Here is a 21,284-nt window from a genome sequence, read left to right as displayed (position 1 = left end):
CAAAAATGCTTGACATTTTCAATTGAGCCAGTAAGAGTTATGGCTTACATTCTATAATAAAAAAGAAGAAAACAAATCACTTAAATAAAATTACTGTAATTTCAATTCACGTGTTACTGTCAAAGATATACAAAACCACTATTGTGTCTATAACTATGAAACAAGAACATACTTTAATAAACAATATTAACTAGCAAGGGGTTTAGACTCACCCTTGATTTTCCCAATAATAATGGGAGCTATGCATAAACAATGAAGGAAGAATATACCATATTGTCTTAGGCACCAATGGATATGTAATTACAACTAAACAATGGTTTGAAATATGATCAACTGAAAATGCAAATCATAATTAGTACTGTCTCATTCATTTTATTTGCTTAAAACTTTATTATTTAATAAATCTATATTCATTTGTACTGCACAGCAAATCAAACACCCCTCTGCATCACATCACTGCCTTTCTAAACTCAGACAACATTGACAGGTACCATTCTGTTGATGTTTCATTTGGTTTCGCTAAAAACTGTGTAATGAAAAAAAGATTACGGTTATATGAAACAGAAACAGTAAAGAGTGTGAAAAGTTTTACAAAGTTTTCAAAGCATACATTTCTCTCTCTCTCTCTCTCTCAAAAAAAAAAACACCTATGGACATTTTTTATTCTACACATGTGGAAAACAATCTGAACTTTCTTTTTAGACTCATTTCAAATGCTTTTCATGGAATGGATACTTTCTTGTATTTCAGAATCAAATCCTTCTGTGTCATTTCTAGAATGATCTGCTGTTTGGTGTTTACTTTGATCTCCTCGGACTGCAACATTTGCAATTCCAGTTTCATTTGTTCTGTAGATGTGTTTTTTTGAGGAACATTTTTGGCTGTCTTCACTAGAAGTGGCACTGAATGGTTTGCTACCCTTATTCTTCAGATTTACATTGGAATCAGAGAATGAACACTGACTAGTAGCTGATTGCTTTGAAGAATGACCTTTTGTCTGTTCACTTAATTTGACACTCTTCTCAGAGGATGATGGCCTGCTATTTTTGGATGTTTCCTCTTCCTTTCTTTGATTATCCATTTGAGCTTCGGTTTCTCCCAATAAACCTTGCTGCTGTTGAACAGTGACCTGAAATTCTTGTATTTCTCTGGGAATGGCACAGGTATTCACAAGGACCTGAGAATGGATGAGGCCTGGAAGAGAAACTTTGATGTCTCCACCAACATTCTGAAGCAAAAAAGATTCAAAATAAAATCAAAATTTCTTAATGAAGCCAGGAAACCACTAATTTAATTTACTGTACTATTACACAGTCAACTTTGTAAAATACATATGTAATGAAATTGGATGAGGGTACATTTTTAGAACGTCCTTTACTTTTTCCAGAAAATTCAATTTAGGAAAGAGGGTGATACTGAGAGTGGTTAGGGAAAACCAGTGTAGAAGAAATAGGCATATTACAACAGTTTCGCTTGCCCCATTTATTTTGGGCCTTGTCTACAGCTTAAAATTGAACCAGTTGCACTGAACCAGTTAAAGCACATATGAGTTAATAAAGCCAAACTAGTCATGCGGAATTATTTAAGAACCATTACAGGCTTGCCTTGTGTCCACACTAGTGTTGTCCTAAATTAGGCCTCTACCCCAATATAACGCGGCCCAATATAACATGAATTCGGATATAACATGGTAAAGCAGCGCTCCGGGGGGGGCGGGGGGGGGGGGCTGCGCACTCAAAGCAAGTTCGATATAACGTGGTTTCACCTATAACGCGGTAAGATTTTTTGGCTCCTGAGGACAGCGTTATATCGGGGTAGAGGTGTATTTAAATTGCAATGCCTTCTTAATACCTATCCCACAATCTGTTCTGTGTTTGTACAGCCTCTAGCACAATCATGTCCTGGTCCATGACTGGGGCTCCTCATTGCCATGGTAATACAAATAATAATCTCTAGCTCCCGATAGCAGCGCATGGTGGGAGATTTTCCGAAGCCACTGGTGTACTGTGGACAGCAGTGGAAAGATTAGATGAACCCTTCAGTTAGTCTGCAGTCACATCGGCACTAACACCCTCCAGGGTGAAAATGTTCAGATAAAAACAAACATACATTTAGCCCGGGGGGGGAGAGGGGGGGGGAGAGAGAGGAGGGAAGGAAAAATAATCAGGCCTTCCTATAATGGGTTAAGTTTCAAAAAAGATTCAAACCAGCTTTAAAATCAGTTGGAGACAGCATAGATGAGGCTCCAGAGGCCAGAACCACAACTAAATCAGTCACAAAAACAATTCTAGCAACAAGATCCTCATCTACAGTAACACTCCAACTAGTTTTAAAGCTCATTCAGCTTAACTAATATTAAAACTGATTTGATTTAGTCAGAGAGTGTAGACCAGTCCTCATAATTCCACAGTGTCCTGCAGTAAACCATTTGGAGTACTTTTAATGTGGATGCGAAGTGTGTTACAAGCATGCTAGAAGAGGGTTACAATGATATTGTAGCAAAGCAAATTTTTCTGGGGTAGACAAGGTTTTGGATACCCACTCATTTTTTAACCTCACAGTTAAGATCCTCTGGAACACTCAAGCTTACAGCCCCCAGATCTGCACAGTTTTAGAATGGATGTTCTTACTGAAGGGCTCCTGACTCTGGATTTAGTCCAACGACTCAAAAGTTTTAAACAGTTTAATATTGTACACAGCAATGAATGATTGTGAAGCTTGGTTGAGGTGGTGGAGTAAAAGGGTGGAATATTTCTCAGGGAATGCCTTGCTGCTAAATGATGAAGTGGCACTCGGCTGAGCCCTCAAGGGTTAATACGCTGTTGTTAATGTAGCCTCACACTCTACAAGGCAGCATGGACTGAGGCAAGAGGGAGGAAATACAATAGATGCAGGGAAGTAGCTGCAAACACTTCCCTGCAAAAACTGAACATGATGATGAGCCCATGCTATCCAGCTGGAGCGCACCACTCCCTCCTCCTGACAGCACATGCGCTGACTTTCCAAAGTGCTCAGGGGGGGCATACAAGAGTGAGTGAGAGAGCGACGTGCATTGCCCCTTTAAGTACGCTGACCGCACTTCAAGTACATTGCCCTTTTAAGCAGATCAGACAGGAAGCAAAAGCTTCCAGCAAGCTCCCTCCTTTCTGTCCCGGAGCCCTGTCCCCCTCCTCCGCTTTGTGGAGACGGGGTATGGAGCAGGGGGGGTAGAGGGGGTCAGGAGCAGGGGAACATCCTGATATCAGCACCCCTCTCCTACCCTCCCCCAGCAAGCAGGAAGCTCCCGGGAGCAGCTCCAAAGCAGAGGGCAGGTCAGGAGCAGCACCGCGGGGGGAGGGCCACCTGAACTGTTGCTAGGCAGCTGCCGAGCCACATACCTGACAGGGAATTTAGGGGAGCTGATGGAGGACTGCCGGCCCCCCCTGGTTTTAATCTCCACAAGGAGGGGCTGCTCTTCCAGAGAATCCTGCAAGCAGTGGACAAAGCAGGCAGCTGCCAAACAACATTATAAGGGAGCATTGCGCAACTTTAAACTAGCCTGTTCTCTAATAGATCAGCAACGTAACAATGAAACAACGTTAACCAGGGCAACGTTAAGTGAGGAGTTACTGTATATTGCCACAATTATTCTTCCGATTTCCCACACACACACTTACTTTGCTATTCTGTGTTTGTTCTTGTCTTTCTTCTTCATATGATTTCTCCTTTTGTATAATAGCAGGTTTGCTGACAGTAGAATTCATTTGGGGATGGCCCAACAAACCAAAATCAGATTGGTCTATCCCAGCTATTGTAGCAAGTTGCCCAAGTCTGTTAAAAGAATATATGTAAAATGTGATCTTTCCGGAATGAGCAGTAGTTACCTGTACCAGAGGAAGGAAGAGAGCTGTTGCAAAATAAATATTTGTTTAAATTTCCCTTTTAATTTTAGGCTTTTCTAAAGCCTGGGGAGTCCAAGGATAATTAAAAATTATGGCTACTATAAGCTACAGGAGTTGCCCTTCTGCTTTTGCACTACAACTAAGACAACTTCAACTGGGAAGCTAAGAAGCAGTAGAGATGGAAGGGGTGCTGGGAAAGGAAGGGTAGATGCTTCTATCTTATGGGTTACTTTTTCTGCCCAGTACTACCGGGGAGGCAGATTGTGATACTTTTATTAACAATGAATATCTTTCCCTATTAATCCCAGATTCCCAGTGAAATCAATGGGGCTATATATGCAGTCAGATAATATTCAATGTGAGCAAGAAAATCACAGTTTGGCCTAGAGAGAAGAAAACCCTACAGTTTTGCCAAGCAGATCAACTGACATGATTACAATAATATTTTGTGGTTCTAGAATACAAAACAGTCATCTGAGAGGAAAAAATTCAAACGACTGACAAAAATCCCTGTTAACATCGACTAAGTATACAAGGAAGACAGGATAAAAATTAATTTAAAAACATGAAAAAACAGTCATTCTTAAAGAACATTTTTTCCAATAATTAACTTGTCTCAGATTAATCCTATTCTTAATGACAGGAATGACACATACATCAAAGGAACATGCAATACAAGCACACACACACACACACACACACACACACACACACAAAAACAATAGTGAGAAAAAAAAGTACAGTTACTTTAACTTATTCACTATTATCCCTTCCAAAGTACATACCAGCTGATCCACCACTCCTGCGCTGATGGGAAGCAGCAAGTAGTAGGAAATTTCCCTCATCAATGGGGAGTATAAAAATTTCCAACTCAGACTGACTCCATGAAGTATCAGAAACATTTTAATATATTTTATATATTTAAAAATACCAGTATGTTTACTGAAAGAGAGCAAAGGAAGACTAGAGTGCCCTTCATCAAAAAGCTGCTTTTGGCTTGGTCTGATGCATCTGTCTCATAGCACTTAGAAGAGGAATGCGCTGACAACTAAAACAGTTATATTGCAGATCTATTTGGAAGATATGACATACTACACACATGACAGCATTGTCTTGGTACTGTGTGCTTTTACCCCTGCAGAGGAAATCCTTATTGGATAATTTGTAGCTTGATCATTTACTTTATCCTCTCATAGTCACCATACACATGAGAGAGAAATTTTATCATAGTAGACTTAAAAGCTTTGTACCCTCTCTCAAAGACCTCTCTTCCTTCAAGGTTGTGTATGGTGCAAGTCAAATTTCACCTCGTTGGTCTCATACAAAGTATGCAACTGTTTTTCCAAGTTGTGATAGAGTGTAGGACAGGAACAGGTCAGAAAATTGACTGATACAAGTGAAAAGCAAAATTTCTATTGAGAGCAAATTCTGGAGTTAGCCTGACTGGGGGGAGGGGGGGGGGGGAGGGAGAGGAGAAAGCTGCATGTATAACTTTTGGATGGATAATGTCCCCAGCTCAACAACTCATAGGCCAGAAGGGACTATCATGATCCTCGTCTAATCTGACCTCCTGCACATTGCAGGCCACTTCTGTAATAGACCCAGAACCTCTGGCTCAGTTACTGAAGACCTCAAATCATAATTTAAAGACTTCAAGTTACAGAGAGTTACAGAGAATCCAGATGTTTTGGTTTGGTGGTTGAACCAAAAAAATCTGGAACAAAAATTTGGTTCATTTCAAACCAAAAAAAAAACAAAAAAAAAACCCACCTGATATTTTTTGTTTTTCTTGTCAAACAAAAATTTAATTTCAAATAGACATTTTGTTTAGAAAATATCAATTCAAAATGGTTCATTTGGACATTTCTGAATCTTTAACTTTTTTTCTGCCTGAAACTATTTGGCCAAATTCAATAAAGTTCCGGTGCCCTGAAAAATGCATTCACTGAAAAAAAATGTTGCCTAGCTCTAGATTCAATCTGGAAAGGCCCAGAACAAGGCAAACCTCTCTTTTTCACCTCGCCCCCCCCCCCCCCAAAGTGTAGGGGACAGGGGAAATTGCCTCTTTTGCTGGATTTGGAACAATAGTTCCTAGCCAATGAGACTTGTCACTGTCTGGTCAAGCTTGTTGTTTGAGTTCTCAGGAAGGAAAGAAGACAGGAAAATCCAGAGGAGCAGTGTTTAGGGGCTCTATGGACAGTCCCTTCCTAATTGGAGAGTTCACATGTCTGAAGTGTTATCTGCACAGGAGGAAAAAAGTTCTTCAATCTTTCTCCAAGAGCAATGTGTTCATGAGGTAATAGAATTATTTTCTGGAGTAGAAGCCATTTGGAAAGCCACCTCTATCACTGCTGAATCAGGGATTGGGTGATGGACAGAGCTGTGTGAATGAAACTTACAAAAGCCATATTTGCTCATAAGACATGGGAGAATGATCGAAAGCCACTAATTAGTCAACTTTTAATCATCTGGCCTACCAAATCCATTAGAGATTTTTGGATTGAGATTTTCCTGTGTTTAGTGGTCTTGTCTGAGATGAAGAAATAAAGAGCCAATCTTAAGGTCCAAAAATATTTTGACTAACTTGTTCATTTAATTCTGCCATAGCTTTTGTGTGGCCTTGCTTTTCTTTTTTGATTTAGACCTGTAAGTGTATATCTTTTAAGGGTGGAGAGGAAGCCTCCAGGGCATGCTACTCCATTCCAAGGTTATCATGGCAAAGACATACTGTATTTTCTGAGACAAGAAAAAAGCCAGTGGGGGAGAGGAACTGCTCTTGGAAAGACAATAGAAGGTTCAACAAAACAAACTCAGACTGCTGCCTCTAATCAGAGTCTGAGACTGGAGGTCCCATGTGCAGTGGGAGAAGGAACTCCCCTCTCAGCACTAGGATTTCTGAGAGCCATATTTCCAGAGCTGCTGGGAATTGGAGGTGAATCCAGTAAAGAATGCTTGGAAGGAAGGAGAAGAAGCTTCCTTCTCTTAAGAAAAATAAAAAAGAGGAGGGAGTTGGAGATCCTGAAAGTCTATCCTAGAGACAGGTAAGTAAATTTGGATTTGGGTTAGTTTGGGTCATTGGTTCTAATGAGGAAAAAAAGTTGGGAGAAGGGGAAGTTTATTTTCTATTTACTCCTGATAGTGCATGCCTCTCCTCCAAGTTTCTAGGAGACCCATGAGATCCTCCTAGACACCTGAAGGGGAGGCATGCCCTATCAGGAGGAAGATGGGGCAGGAACAGGGGGAAGATATAATAGAAAAAGGTAAAATACTCAGATATTACGATAACCTACCCAGCATCTTTAAGAAGGTCTAAAAAAGCATGAAACTTTTGGAAAGAGGTCTCAATGCTGCCCAGAACACCTTCATCTTCCAGAATCATGTTGGTCACTGACTGTGCATGAAGAACCTCAGACAGAGAGAAGTTTAGATTCCTTAATCGGGCATTTTCAACTTCCAGCTACAAAAAAGGGTGAGAAAAAAGTAAGTATCATAATATTATCACTGAGGATGATAAGCGCCTTGAAAAAGAATGTAAGGCATTTCAAACTGCACTCTTTTAGCTGAAAAAAGTGTTCTGTTAAACACTTTAAACAACCAAGACAGGGTAATCATTATCAACAAAGAGACATCTCTTAGCAAAAGGTTAGTACTCTCTTCATATTTAGTGTTACATGTGTCTAAACCAGATCTCATATTGGGCCAGTACAGTGGCACTTTTCGCCAGCCGCCTTTTTGTGACTGAGAATGTTAGCTTTCATTTAAGAAAAAAAGCAAGTCTGCAGTGTAGCAATGTCCTCCAGAATTTGGAACAATAGCTTTGAAAGTTGTGAACAGTCCCTCATACTTCTTAGTGAGGTCTTAATTCAGATGGGCTCTCCCGTCAACATAATTAAACCATCCGCAACGAGTGGTGGTAGCTATGTCAGTGGGAGAAGCTCTCCTGACAACATAGCACTGTGCACACTACCACTTATGCTGGCGAAACTATGTCACTCGAGGGTGTTCTATTCACACCCCTAAGCAACATAAGCTTTGCCGATGTAATTGGTAGTGTAGACATGGCCTACGTATTTCATTGTTCATGAAAGCATGTAAGAAAGGAGTGGGATTTACAGATCTGCACAATCTACCGTGGGTGGTGTTTGAAAGAGTACCATGATTTATCTTTTTCCTCCCCAAACAAGGGGCTTAGGAGAGTAGAGCATCTGATCCCCATTAAGGGAGAGCCAAGCCAAAAAAGCCCAGCAAGACATCTAAGCACCCCACCAATGGGAAGCCAAGCCCTAGGAGCTCAGCAGTGCCCACAGATATTATTCCAAACCTACTGAGGGACAGCCAAGCTCAAGCTGTTCAATGGAGCCTAGAGTGTACACACAACTATATTTTGGACATCTGCATCCTGTACTGGGAGTGATGCCTCATGGCAACTCACATGGGTTGAGCTTGGAAGAGTACTGCCACATTTAAACCCCAACATTTAACCCCAATCTAAACTCTACATAAGAGCCCAAATCCACTCATACATTCTGTTTCTTTGAAGCTGAGTTTTGTTTAAAGAAATCCTATTTACTTGTTACTCTCTGACCAGGAGAATCTTTCTAGTAACTCCACAGAGAAATAGTTAATTGATTGCCTAGTATAAATCACAAGCAATCAAAGATTAATCACTCTTAACAAAAAAGTGAACAATCCAAGTGGCCTGGAGGCTAGATACTGAAAGCACACTGAAACAGCAGCTGGGCTAAAACTGGAGTTCAAGGCTCTGAAATAGGATCAGCAGTAAGAGACCAAGAGGGCAAACACACATTACTAAATACAAATGTTACCATTTCTCTAAAGCTGGTAAATGACACACATTACTTTGACCTCAGTTATTCACATATTTTCTTAGCTGGGACTACAGCAATGCAATATACCTGGGCATGAAGCCTGCAGCATTTAGGAAACTAACTGGTACAGAATGCTGCAGTGTGTCTCTCAGCAATACAGGCTACTGTGAAGACATCAACCCTGTCCTCTGTGCCACATTGGCTTCCCATAGAATATAAAATCAAGTTCAAGGTATTGGTCCTTATCTTCAAGGTGCTCCAGGATATCTAAAAAAAAATCACCTAAAGCTCCATGATAAAGACCATGGTCAACAATTATGCTCCTATGCCACAATGCAGCTCTTTATAATAAGGGTGAAGCTCATGTGTATGGAAGACAGAACATCCTCAGAAGCCAATCCAAGTCTGTGGAATGAATGCCCTCAGGAACTAAAGACCATCATAAACCTCACCACCTTCATTGCCAAGTGAAATATGCATTTCTTTGACCTTGCCTTCTCTAGCATATAGCAGCATGTATATTAAAAAACAGCATTCTACCTAATGAGTCACTCCCTTGTATGCACTTCTCCGGCGATGGTGAGAGAACAAACATGTGATGGATGTTAGTCATGTCACTTAATACACTACTGGAAAGCATTCAGATATACCAGGCTCATCAATGTACTAAGAGCCTTTATAGAAAAGAATGGAACTAGTCATTTTAAAGCAATTAAAACCCTAGATCTTTTTAAAAAACTAGTTCACATAATTTGGCTTGACCATTATAGAAAACGTTAATGCACACGTAATTGTCATTGATAGTTACTCCAAACTAAACATTTAGATAATACGACGTATGCAGCTATAAAAGCAAATGTGAACTGATGATATTAAATATTAAACAAACAATAACTACCTCCATTATCCGTTCATCGGCCTTTACTCTTGCCCTTCTTTCTTCCTTTAATTTTAATAGACATTCTTCCAACTCTGTCTGTCAGAAAGTAGAATATTATCTTTAAAGTATCAGACACACCTAGAATACTCTATAAATATACTTGTGTTCTAATTGGATGTATACTTTCAGTCCATAACATTATAGATATGATATAGTTGTCTGCAAGAACGTCATTTTTGGTTTACTAATATGTAATTTTGAGGCAGTGGGGCGATTTGATGGTGAAGGAAGGAGAGGGAAGTACTTTTTGTTTTCTAATAAAATGACAATATTTAGCCAGATTAAAATAAAATAGTTTAAATGTGACTAAAATGTATACTTTAAAACTTTAAATGTTATTGCCAACATTTTTCAATATTCTTGTGTCGCCAACTATAAATTCAGGGATCGTTTCTGTTTTTCTTTTTGTCTGTCTTGTTTTAAAAATAAATAAGCCTTCTCCGGCTGGTCAAATAACTGGTCAAATCTCAGAGTGGGGTTAGAAAAAGTAAAATGCATTTTTACTTGATAGCTACATTTATCATCCAGGATTGTGAATGTTTACAGGAATATGAAGATTTCAAAGTTATAGGTGTTACCCTCCAATACTAGATCTTCCCTCAATTGGTTACTTGATTGGATTAAAGAGCTTATTTTAAAATTCTATTTTAATATTTTTATTTTTCAGGACCCCAAACCCTTTGGTAGGGTTAATAAACAATATTTATTAATTATTATTATTATAAGGCAACAAAAGAAAATAAAAAGTCTCAATGAAAATTTACGAATTCAGATAAAAGAAAGCAAGACTAAATTGGAATATGACATTTTGGATTATACTCCTGTTTTATACCATGCTCCAAGACCACCAATGTATGAGAGATTCTTGAATACTGATCAGTGAAGATGGAAAGCTGCACAGGCTAAAAGGAAAGTAGAGCAGAGTTGTAGCAAAGATGTATACGACAAGGGCTGGAGAAGCTAATTGGCTGCCTCTCCTCAAGTGACAGGTCACACATGGAGCTTATTTTGTCAGGATTGGCCAACACTACTATTAGAACCACTTAGAAACAAAGGCTCTTCCATCCGTTATCCCATTTAAGGTACTATAACTAATGCGGTCTTGTGTGGCACCAAAGAAAAAAAACAAAACCAACAGTTGCTTGTCCTTATAACTGTGGTTCTCCCACATGATTACATGCATGGATCCAAAATGTAGGTATTGTGCACAGCCTCTGAACTTTTTGGATAGAAATGTCTTTTGGTGCTACATGTACCATCACTCAAGTTCACATTAGGGAACAGATACACAACTGGCATTCAGTTCCTTCCTCTAATATCAACAATCTATTGTAAGACACCAAAACAGTGGGTAAGAAGGGAAGTTAGTGCACATTGATGCAATCAAATTCCCATGAGCCACAGCTGATCAGAGTGTCAGAGACAGGAGGAATATTAAAAACGATACTCTTGTGGAACTTTAAAAAAATGTCAGCTCTTTTAGGAGGTGGGAGGAATGGATCTAAGGATAAGCAAGAGGTCTATTGCAAGTTCTAGAACACACTTAGTTAAAAAAAGGTGCTGACAGAATTACTCAGTAACAAGTTACAAACAACTCCAAGTCTGGGACTTCAGCTAGGCTTCTCAAGAGTTTCTGGAAAGTCTTGAAATCCTGAGTTAGGGAGGCTGGTGGTTCCAGTGACAGGATCGTTCAGACTAAAAAAAATATGAGAATGGGCTTTCTACAGCCTCATCTTCCTCCAGGTATTCAGAGCCAGAGGAGAGTTTATGCAAGGACAGCTATTGATATGTAGAAAGCCTCACAGAAAATTATCTCAGAGACTGATCTAGCTGGATACAGACTTCTTCCTTCACAAGCGCTAAAGGTACTTGTCTACGGCAGACTTTGTGCCATCACAAAGGGGAGTTGGTCTTCGCTATCACAAATCAAGAAAAAAGGGGACTTGCAGGGGGGGGAAGGGGGAAGTCAGAGATGCTTAGGAAAACATTCCAATAATGCCAAAACTGAAATTTTTTTGCCAATGTGTAACACTACATTAAAAATACCCTAAGAGCATTAAAAAAAAAAAAAAAACCTCAAAGATTTTTCTGAGGGAACAGACAGCAGATGTTACTGCATTCCTGCTTCTTGCCTACATCAGAAGAAATTGCGTAATAGTTGGGGTTGCATCACCTTCGACATTGTCTGATGGGTAGGTGAGGACAACAACAGGATATGCATGTTGATGTGCACCAGAGACACTAGCATCCAGAAAGTTCCATATTTGCATGCTGAGGTGCATACATCGCCTCATCCTGGAATCCAGGCAGGCAATGCTTGAAGAAGAATTTTGGAGTCAGCCATAGATTTTATGGATCTGACTGATACTCAAAGTGCTCTTTGCAACGTCATTTAAGTTTTTCTCTAATGTTACCAAGCAATTCTCTTGTTTTTAGGGTTTTAAAATAGCAATATACTTTTGCACTGGGAAGAAACTTGGTTCAGCATTCAAAGGGTGGCAAAGTTTATTTATTTTAATGTTTGCTGCTCTGGCTAAGTGACTACATTTCTTCCCGGGGCAAAAAAGTTTATAGCACGGTTAAACCCCTGAAAATAGAGGCCTGTAAAAAAAAAAAAATTATAATAAAAAGGATAAACTTTAAAATGGTACTGCAAACAGCCCTACAATAATTCTTTAGGTCTAACAATTTCATGGCCATCTATTACATTATATAATATCAGGTCAATAAATAAATTATTTAACTAGGCTCTGCCGGTTTAATATACCACATGTAACAGACTTCTTAATTATCATTATTACATACTTGTCCATCAAAAGTATATTAGGTCTTATACATTTGCCCAATAATGCAAACACCACTGGCACACTGCTTACTAGTGTTAACAGTCCCAAAGAAATCCCAAAGAAGTGGTAGGCACTACCTCTGAGAGTAAGTGTTTGCAGGATCAGGCCCTTAATTAATTACTAGCAAATAAATGTCTGCACTGCAAACAATTTCTGGTGAATCTCCTCCTAAGTATATTAGAAGCCAAAATTTCAAATGAAGTTGACTTAACTGCACCCATTTGTCATACTAAAACAGGTGTATGTTCCAGGTTTGTTGTGCAGCCTTGGTACTCACTTTTGAAATGTGTCCTTTTGTTAATTTACCCTCTTCTGCAGTCCTTATGCAGAAAATCCTTTTATTTAAGTTTGTCAAGGGAGTTATATCTCCAGACAGTTTCTGACTTGCGTAAGTGAAGCATAGAGAGAAGACTGTCACAAGAGCCTTAAAGAATTCCATGGATACTACTGGGATAGGTTTAAGGAGAAAACAAAATCTGCCCTTAACGCCTTTGCAGTTATGGTTTCACATTAGATCACTAATACTAGATAAATTACCAAACTGATTAGCTTTTAAAAACTAAAAGGAAAAAAAACAGGCTAACTCTTTTCACATATAATATAAATACCTGCAGTGCTTATGTAAAGTTAGAGATTGCACTATGTGGAGGCTGAAGTCCACCATTTAAATCACTATTTACAACTGTATAATCCTTAGGGCTTTCCACTATGCATGAGAGCCAATTCAAGCACTTCTGATTCCCTCTAGTGGAGGGAAGGACTATATCAGTTCCTATTTTAATTTAGTTTTGAAAAACACTGGGGTTTTCATTTAAAATTTCAGAATTGCTTTATATTGTTTCAAAAATGAACTACATTAACTAAAATATTATTTTATTGAACATAAGAATTAAAGAGACTGTAAGCTGCCATTATGGCAAGAAGCATAGGACAAAAGGAAGCAATAAAATTTAAATGCCACATTATGTCACCCTTTTCACATTCAATAGTACTCTGATCCTTGAATAGTAGCATTGAAATAAACCAACTACCCACTGCACCAGGTACTACTTCCTCAATGTGACAGGTATCAGAATCTGGCCCTCAGTTAATAGGAAGGGAAGGACACTATGAAGGCATTTTTCAGATATGTTTCAAAACGTACTGAATTTGTTCACCCTCCAAGAGAAGCTTTGTTCTAAATATTAAAAAAAAACCTACTCCCTTTATCCTCCATCCCCTTTCCCTGTCTAGGATTTTTCAAATAAGACATGTAGTAGGTTCTCCCTTCGCAAGAGAACCTATGTTGAAGTACAGTCATTCTGCTGTCTCCTCCATATCCCAATCATTCTCTATGCTCAGAAAGCATAAATCTGCCACTAAGCTAAATAAGTTAATATTTTATTTCTTTTGATTACATAAAAACTATCTATGTCCTTAGATAAATCTTTAAGAACCTAATCAGTACAATCAGATACAATGAATGATAGGTCAAATGGAGTGATCTGAAGCAAAACCCACTGCAAGTGTGTGGTTTAAAATTATGTTAACTTGGTGGCAAGATATCTTTTGCAAACTAGATTCTCAACGACTAGCATTTCAGTGTCTAGTTATTCTGCCTGAGGGGGAGTGTTTTATAGTAATGCTACTATATTACCATAGCAGTATTACTGAGCCATTAAAACAAACCCTTTATTTTCCTTCTCTTCCACACATCATTATAACACACTCTGTATGAAGATGTTTGTAGCAGCTGTCGGAGTCTTGCTATCACTCTTCATTTTGCTATAGATAGCAAGCAAAGGAATCGGGAAGAATAATGAGGAAATGAAAAAGATGTTACTATAAAGCTCGACTGCAAATGGAGCTTTAAAGTAACTCTAATTTCAATTTACTTTTTAAAACATTTTTGTACAACGTACATTAAAATATTTTAATAAAAAAAAAACTATGTTAAAAATACATTTACTCCCTCTATGAATTTTTAACGAAACAACAGACATAACCACCTCATTATTGCTCTAATAGATTCGTACATCATGAAACATTTTTACAAATACATTAGAAGCAAGAGGAAGACCAAGGACAAGGTAGGCTCATTCCTCAAATGAGAAGTGAAAGACAGTAACAGAAAACACAGCAATAGCTGAAGTGTTAAATGCCTTTGTTTCATTTTCACTAAAAAGGTTCGCAGTGATCAGACAACTAACAGTGAACATCAGTGTAAATGGGGTAGGATCTGAGGCTAGATTAGGGGAAAACACAAATTAAGAATTACTTAAAATGTCTTCAAGTCAGTAGGACTAGAATACTTAAGAACTGGCTGAAAAGATCACTAAGCCATTAGTGATTATCTGTGAGAACTCGTGAAGGACGGGAGAGATCCCAGAAGACTCAAAAATTGCAATATAGTACCTATCTATAGAAAGGGGGCACTAAGGAAAACCCAGGGAGTTATAGACCAGTCAGCTTAACTTCTGTACCCTAAAAGATAACAGAGCAAAAACAACAACAATGACAAATTTGTAAGCATCTAGAAGATAATAAAGTGATAAGTAACAGACAACATGGATTTGTCATGAACAAATCATCTCAAGCCAACCTAATATGCTTCTCTGCCAGAGTAACAAGCCCTGTGGTTGGGGAAAAGAAGTAGACGGGATATATCTAGACTTTATTTAGTAAGGTTTTTGATACTGTCTCACATGACTTTCTCATAAACAAACTAGGGAAATATAGCCTAGACAAACCTATGATAAGGCAGATGTGCAACTGGTTGGAAAACTGTACTCTGACTGTGAATCACTGATTACTCTCTATCTGGAAGGGCATGTCAGGTGGGGTCCTGCAGGGACTTGTCCTGTGTCCAGTTCTCTTCAATATCTTAATAAATTATTTGGATAATGGCACAGCAAGTACTTATAAAGTTTACAGAAGATACCAAAGTGGGAGGAGTTGCAGGCGCTTTGGAGGACAAGATTAAAATTTAAAATGATCTTGACAAACTAGAAAAATGGGCTGAATTAGATAGGATGAAATTCAATAAGGACAAATGCAAAGTATTCCACTTCAGAAGGAATAATCAACTGCACAAACACAAAATGGGAAATGACTGCTTAGGAAGGAGTACTGCAGAAAACAATTTGGGGCTTACAGTGGCTCACAAACTAAATATGCGTAATACTGTCACCAAACAAACAAACAAACAAACCAACCCCGAAAACCATCATTCTAGCATATTATTTAGCTAGAATGTAAGCAAGACATGAAAAGTAATTCTTCTACTCTACTCAGCACTGATAAGGCCTCAGCTGAAGTACTGTGTCCAGTACTGGGCACAACACTTCCAGAAAAAAAAGGACAAATTGAAGGAAGTCCAGAGGAGAGCAACAAAAATGATTACAGGTCTAGAAAACATGACCCGTGAGGAAACACTGAAAAAACTGGGTTTGTTTAGTCTGGAGAAGAGAAGACTGATGGGGGACAGAATAACAGTCTTCAAGTATGTCAAAGGTTGTTGTAAAGAGAAGGGTGATTAACTGTTCTCCTTAACCACGGAGGACAGGAGTTGCTTAAAGTACCCTCTTGAATTGAGGCATATACACCATATAGTATAACAGAAGTATGCAAATATTCAGAGTTCCCTTTCAGTGATTATTTACCCATTTAAATCTAATTCTAAAAACCCATTTTTCTGGAAAAATAGAAGCTCTATGCACTCATCTTTTGAAAAATCTGAAGAACAAAATTATTTCTTCTTACCCGTAATTGCTGATATCGTCTTACATTAGTTTTAACTGGGGATTTTGTCAAATCAGGATCATGCATAATGTCCCCGAAAGCCCCTTCTGTCTCTTCAGTTTCAGATGTAGAAGCACTTTCCACTGTCACTTTCACAGGAATGCCTGTCTGCTTATATGAAATAAGTGAACATAGGAGCATTATTAAACAATGCTTAACAAGGAAATAAGTCATATAATATTAGTGAACACTTCCGATTAGAAGCCGTCATCCACAAAGTTCTCTCTTTTGAATTAGTTATAACATGTTCATTTTAAATAGTTCCACACAATCTAGATATAAGTGTGCATGTGGAAAGAGTATGATAAATCCTTTGCAAATAAATTTCTATGCCAAAATGGAGTAGAGTGTATCACCCGTCAGAAGCTTTTACTTTATTTGTAGCCTCTCTTTATACTTGACTTGAAACATTCTAGTCAACCAGGAAGAGTATTTTTTAAGCACCATAAACTATTAAAATATTAATTGTTTCATTATCATAACAATGGGCACAGAGGTAAATGTTATGCCTGGATGGTAAATTTTTGTTACAATTATGCCAGGGTTCTTCATGTTTGTATGTAAGTACATCTCCACAGAACATACAGTGCATTGGTTGTGAGTGACAACACATTTAGCCTCACTGCTTCAAGAAGATCAAAAACAGCAGTTTGACAGTTGTTATTTTGAAACACTGCAGTGTCAGTGTGTAAGACACCTAATAGTACAAATAAAAACATGGGTAAGGATTCTCCTCTCAGTCCCTGAACTCTGCTGTAACAGAGCATAGGGGCCATAAAAGCCCCTTAGCTGACCAAGGGAGAATTCCCCCTACACACGTACTCCATAAGATAAATCCTAACCACTGTCTTACCCAGAGATCTCCTAAGCTCTGGTATGGCAGGTGGGGGACTGCCTGCCTGCAGGCAGGAGAGGCAGAGATATAGCGCACAGTGCTTCAGTAATTCTGCACAGCTCTGGGTTGCAAAGATGCTCAGAGGTAGCCCAGACAAGATCATAACTAGGAGCAGCTCCCTGAAATGCTAAAATTAAGCTGGAAGCTGCTTTGGTTCCTGATCAGCCCAGATTCCAACTGAGAGCAAAAGTGACGTTATTCCATTAAAATCACACCTAAATATGAGAATGGCAAATTTTGCTGCATCTGTCAGGGTTCTCTGCCCCCTACAGCCAATTTTTTAAAATGACCATCAATAAGATGGTCACGCTTTCAGTAACAGGTGAAATGATGTCAACTTCAAAGCAGGTGATTAGTGCCAGTGATTTCATTAGTATTCTTCCCTCAATATCTTCTATAAAACAATTAACTGAACTCAAAATGTTTTGATTTTTTTAAGCTAATTTAAAAAAAAAAGAAAAAAAGAACTGAGGCCTGTCTACACAAGAACACTGTACTGATTTAGTGAAATCAGTGTAATCCTCTCATGTGGACATTTATTTCCGTTTAAGTCAGTATGGAATTAGTCTTCACAAAGGCTTGAGGGGTGGATAAGATATGTTGTAGCGTGGCGTTTTGGAACCACAAACATCCTTGATAATAAAAAATTCAAAGCCATTCCATCTTAATTATCTTCTTCCAAGTTATGTTTGAGTCTCACAAGTATAAATTTGCTTCATAAAAATAAATAAATAAATAAATAAATAAAATCAGAAAATAGTATTGAAACCACTTATTTGACAATAGAAAAAAAAAAAAAAACCTGACACAAAGGAAGAAAATAAAACCTCAAGTATTGCTTAAAAAAAAAAATTCATCCCAAATGTTAAAGTGTGACCATGAAGTGTTTTCACACACATAGTTTCCATGCTTCCAGGAAGTATTTAAGCCATAAAAAACACTCTCCACTTCTGTTTTGTCACCTTGTGTTTTTATACTGGAAGCTCACTGGATACAATGGATTTTTATTTGTTCAGCATATTATCTACAGTACCGCATCATGTGCCTATCTATTGATATGTAATTGATAATCATACCTGGAACTTCAGTGGTAACTCCTGGATACCATCCACTGGGAATCCCCTACAATGATATGTTTAAATCAAAGTGGTTTTTTTGAGAAAAATATTGTAATTTGTCAACATTGCAATTTCAAGGTATAATTTTGATTTAAGGGTCCTGATCCTACAAACACACATTGCTAAGATATTCAAAAGAAATAAGAGTTAAAACATGGTATAAAAATACTTGACAGGATCCTTTGAACAAACTGTCACTAAAATATCATTCTGCATAACAAAGTAGCTCTACTTTCTAATCAAGATTTAGGCCACGCTTTCAAAACTAGGTGCCTAAAGTTAGGCTTCTAAGTCCATATTTAGATACCTAAATAAGCAGCCTGATGTGGCACCATTGCAGCTGCCTTTGGAGTTTACAAGAGATGCTGTGTGCTTGGCACTTTTGAAAATCAGGTCTTATTTAAATGATTAAATATGGATTTAGGAACCTAACTTTAGGCATCCAGTTCTGCATATGTTGGCCTCTAATTTTATCAATGATTTGTAACTACATGTACAGTTTTTCTGTATGTTTCCTTGGCCAAACCTGCTCATGCAGGAACTACATAAAAATGGTGTTGTGGATTCCAAATGTGTGTCTCAATGCTTGCAAGATCAAAATTATTGCTTAAAATAAAAAAGAAAGAAGAGCTATTTTCACTTGTTAACTAAAAGCCAGACCTGCACCTAGGCTCATAAAGGTAAGCTGCATCCTTTCCTTCTTGTGCATCACCACCAGCAAGAAAGGCTGTGGCAAACCAGATTTTTCCTTCAGTTACACCTGTGCATTCCTAGTGCCTTCAAAGTTATGCTCTCAGTATTTTTAAGCACTTATAAAGCCCTCCTATTGCCCTGGTATCTGAGCACCTTAAAAAAACCAACCAAAAAAAATAAAATAAAAACATAAAAGAAACAACCCAGAAATAGCAACAATTACTCTTTCTTCCTTCCCAATCTCTAGCAGAAATAGCCTGATTATAATATTTTGAAGGGGGACTATGTTTGTGGGTGTGCAAAAATACTTAGAGGCAAAGTAAGTCAAAGAAATGAGTTTTGTATTTAATTCTGAAAGTGGTAAGGTCCATGATCTGTCTTATTCCTCACAGGAGGGAGTGCCTCAAACTAGATCCAGCTCCTGTGAAAGTTCTGTCCCCTGCACTCACAGGCCTCCACCTAACAAACAACTATAAACCAGTGAAATAATTTCACCAACAAACGCAGAAGAAAGAAATAATATTAATGTCTATCTTTAAATATTTGGGAAGCACTCACAGATATGGTGATGGGAGCCATGTCAATTGACAATTTCCTTGTGCTAGAGAAATACAGATACCTTGGGAGGTCATGGTCACAGGTAGGTAGGGCCAATCCCATTGGGGGATTTGAGTATCATGAGAGAAACCCTGAACTGTATTCTATATTCAATGGGGAGCTAATGCAGAAAGCAGAGTCCCAGAATAATATGTTTACAGCAACCTTTGCTGTTATGTTTGTACCAGTTGGAGTTTTTCAGTGTTTGCGGCTTCACTCTTAGACACAAGATGCAATAGAAGTCATGAATGCACAGATCCCTGTGGCCTGGTCTGTGCCCTCTGAAACACTTGCGCAGACCAACTGTCTTCACTAGGTTAGCTCAGGTGTAACCAAAACCGTTTGTAGTATGTCACACAATAGGCCTAAAAACTAGGCAGCAAGGCACCCCTCATGCTGATTGATGTAGCCAAACCACACTGAATTATGCAGCATCATTCATGAGCATCCAATTAACTTTTCAAGTTATGTTTAAGTTAATACTTAATCATAACTTGTGGTTATAATTATGCTAGGGTAGTGGAAGTTCACATTTATTCTGCTATTGTCTGGAGTCAGTTTTGTCACCCAAGGTGGGGTGGGGGAGGAGGAGGGCCAGGCAACTCCTGTAGGGCTTAGGAGCTATGCGTGGCCATTACCTCCTCCTGCAAGCCTCTTCTAACCTGACAAGAACTTTGGCCCATTTCACTGTTTGAGTCCCCAATTCTATCACTCCTCTAACCACATACACACAGTCTCCCATTCTGAGGAGCTGCTCAATTCCACTTATGTACAGCAGATTACAAACTTCTGCATACCTTACCCTGCCTGGATGATGAGGTTCAACAAAGATCCTCCATCACCCAGATCCAGTGATCAATTACAGCCTTTACTGCTGTATCAATTGTGGAAGAATTTCCCACTCTGTCTTTTTAAAAGGTCGCAGAAAGTGAGCAGATGTGGGAAATACAATTAACTCCACATTAGGTGAAAAATACAGCAAATAAAAAGACAGACAGGTAAATAAGCCAAGAAGGAAAGTAGTAAAGAAAGTGGCTGTTGTTTTGTGAATCTGTGTGGCAAAAGCAGACTGATGGGGAAACATTACAAAAAGATAAATTATATGTTTATTTGTATCGTTGCATAAACTGATTGGAACTTAGTAAACAATTCTCTTGATGACGTACAAGAAGGAATAGTACCCTGCTCAGTCTCTCTCAGTTGTGTTAGCACTGCAGAGCTAAAAGGAGTAACAAGCATTAGAAAGTGTTGTCACTAATGCTAGGTGATATGACTCAACAAAAGGAATGGATCAGTTGAATTAGAAGGTACCAAATTTATGATCACTTTTTCAATAGCATTATTCATCTGCTTGGTTTACAAAACCAATTATAACATCTGAAATATTCCATGTTTTTTATTTTAAAAAAGCCCTGTATAAAAACAAAATCTATGTGCAGCTAAGTTTTAGAATTCTTTTGAAACATCCACGTTGTAATTGCTTTGTTTAAATATTGCTGAAGAAGCTAACCAATTGCAGCTAAGGGGCAGACAAGTTATAAAATTCAAGACACAGAAAGAATTATGAATGCAATGTAAAATCTGTTTTGCGTACTCTAATCTGTTTTAAAATGAGTACAGATACGAATTTAGAGCAGTGGTGGGGAACCTACGGCCCGTGGGCCGGATCTGGCCCCTTGCTCATTTTCATCCAGCTCACGAGCCA

General features: G+C 38.4%; 1 protein-coding gene across 1 annotated transcript in view; it reads right to left on the bottom strand.

Annotated features, from left to right (window-relative positions):
- Positions 1 to 709: 709 nt before the first annotated feature.
- The window catches only part of CEP78 (centrosomal protein 78), a 38,816-nt gene continuing 18,241 nt past the window's right edge, over positions 710 to 21,284 (bottom strand). The window contains exons 11-16 of the mRNA XM_065406683.1: positions 18,248 to 18,293; positions 16,238 to 16,387; positions 9,609 to 9,686; positions 7,172 to 7,338; positions 3,657 to 3,810; positions 710 to 1,228 (exon numbers count right to left, since the gene is read on the bottom strand). Of these exons, the coding sequence (XP_065262755.1) occupies positions 710 to 1,228; positions 3,657 to 3,810; positions 7,172 to 7,338; positions 9,609 to 9,686; positions 16,238 to 16,387; positions 18,248 to 18,293 (1,114 nt within the window). The remainder of the gene's footprint in view (positions 1,229 to 3,656; positions 3,811 to 7,171; positions 7,339 to 9,608; positions 9,687 to 16,237; positions 16,388 to 18,247; positions 18,294 to 21,284) is intronic.

This window comes from Emys orbicularis, chromosome 6, assembly GCF_028017835.1.
Source record: "Emys orbicularis isolate rEmyOrb1 chromosome 6, rEmyOrb1.hap1, whole genome shotgun sequence".
Classification (NCBI taxonomy): domain Eukaryota; kingdom Metazoa; phylum Chordata; order Testudines; family Emydidae; genus Emys; species Emys orbicularis.
The sequence above is the reverse complement of the archived record's forward strand: the minus strand, read 5'-3'. Positions and strand labels throughout refer to the sequence as shown.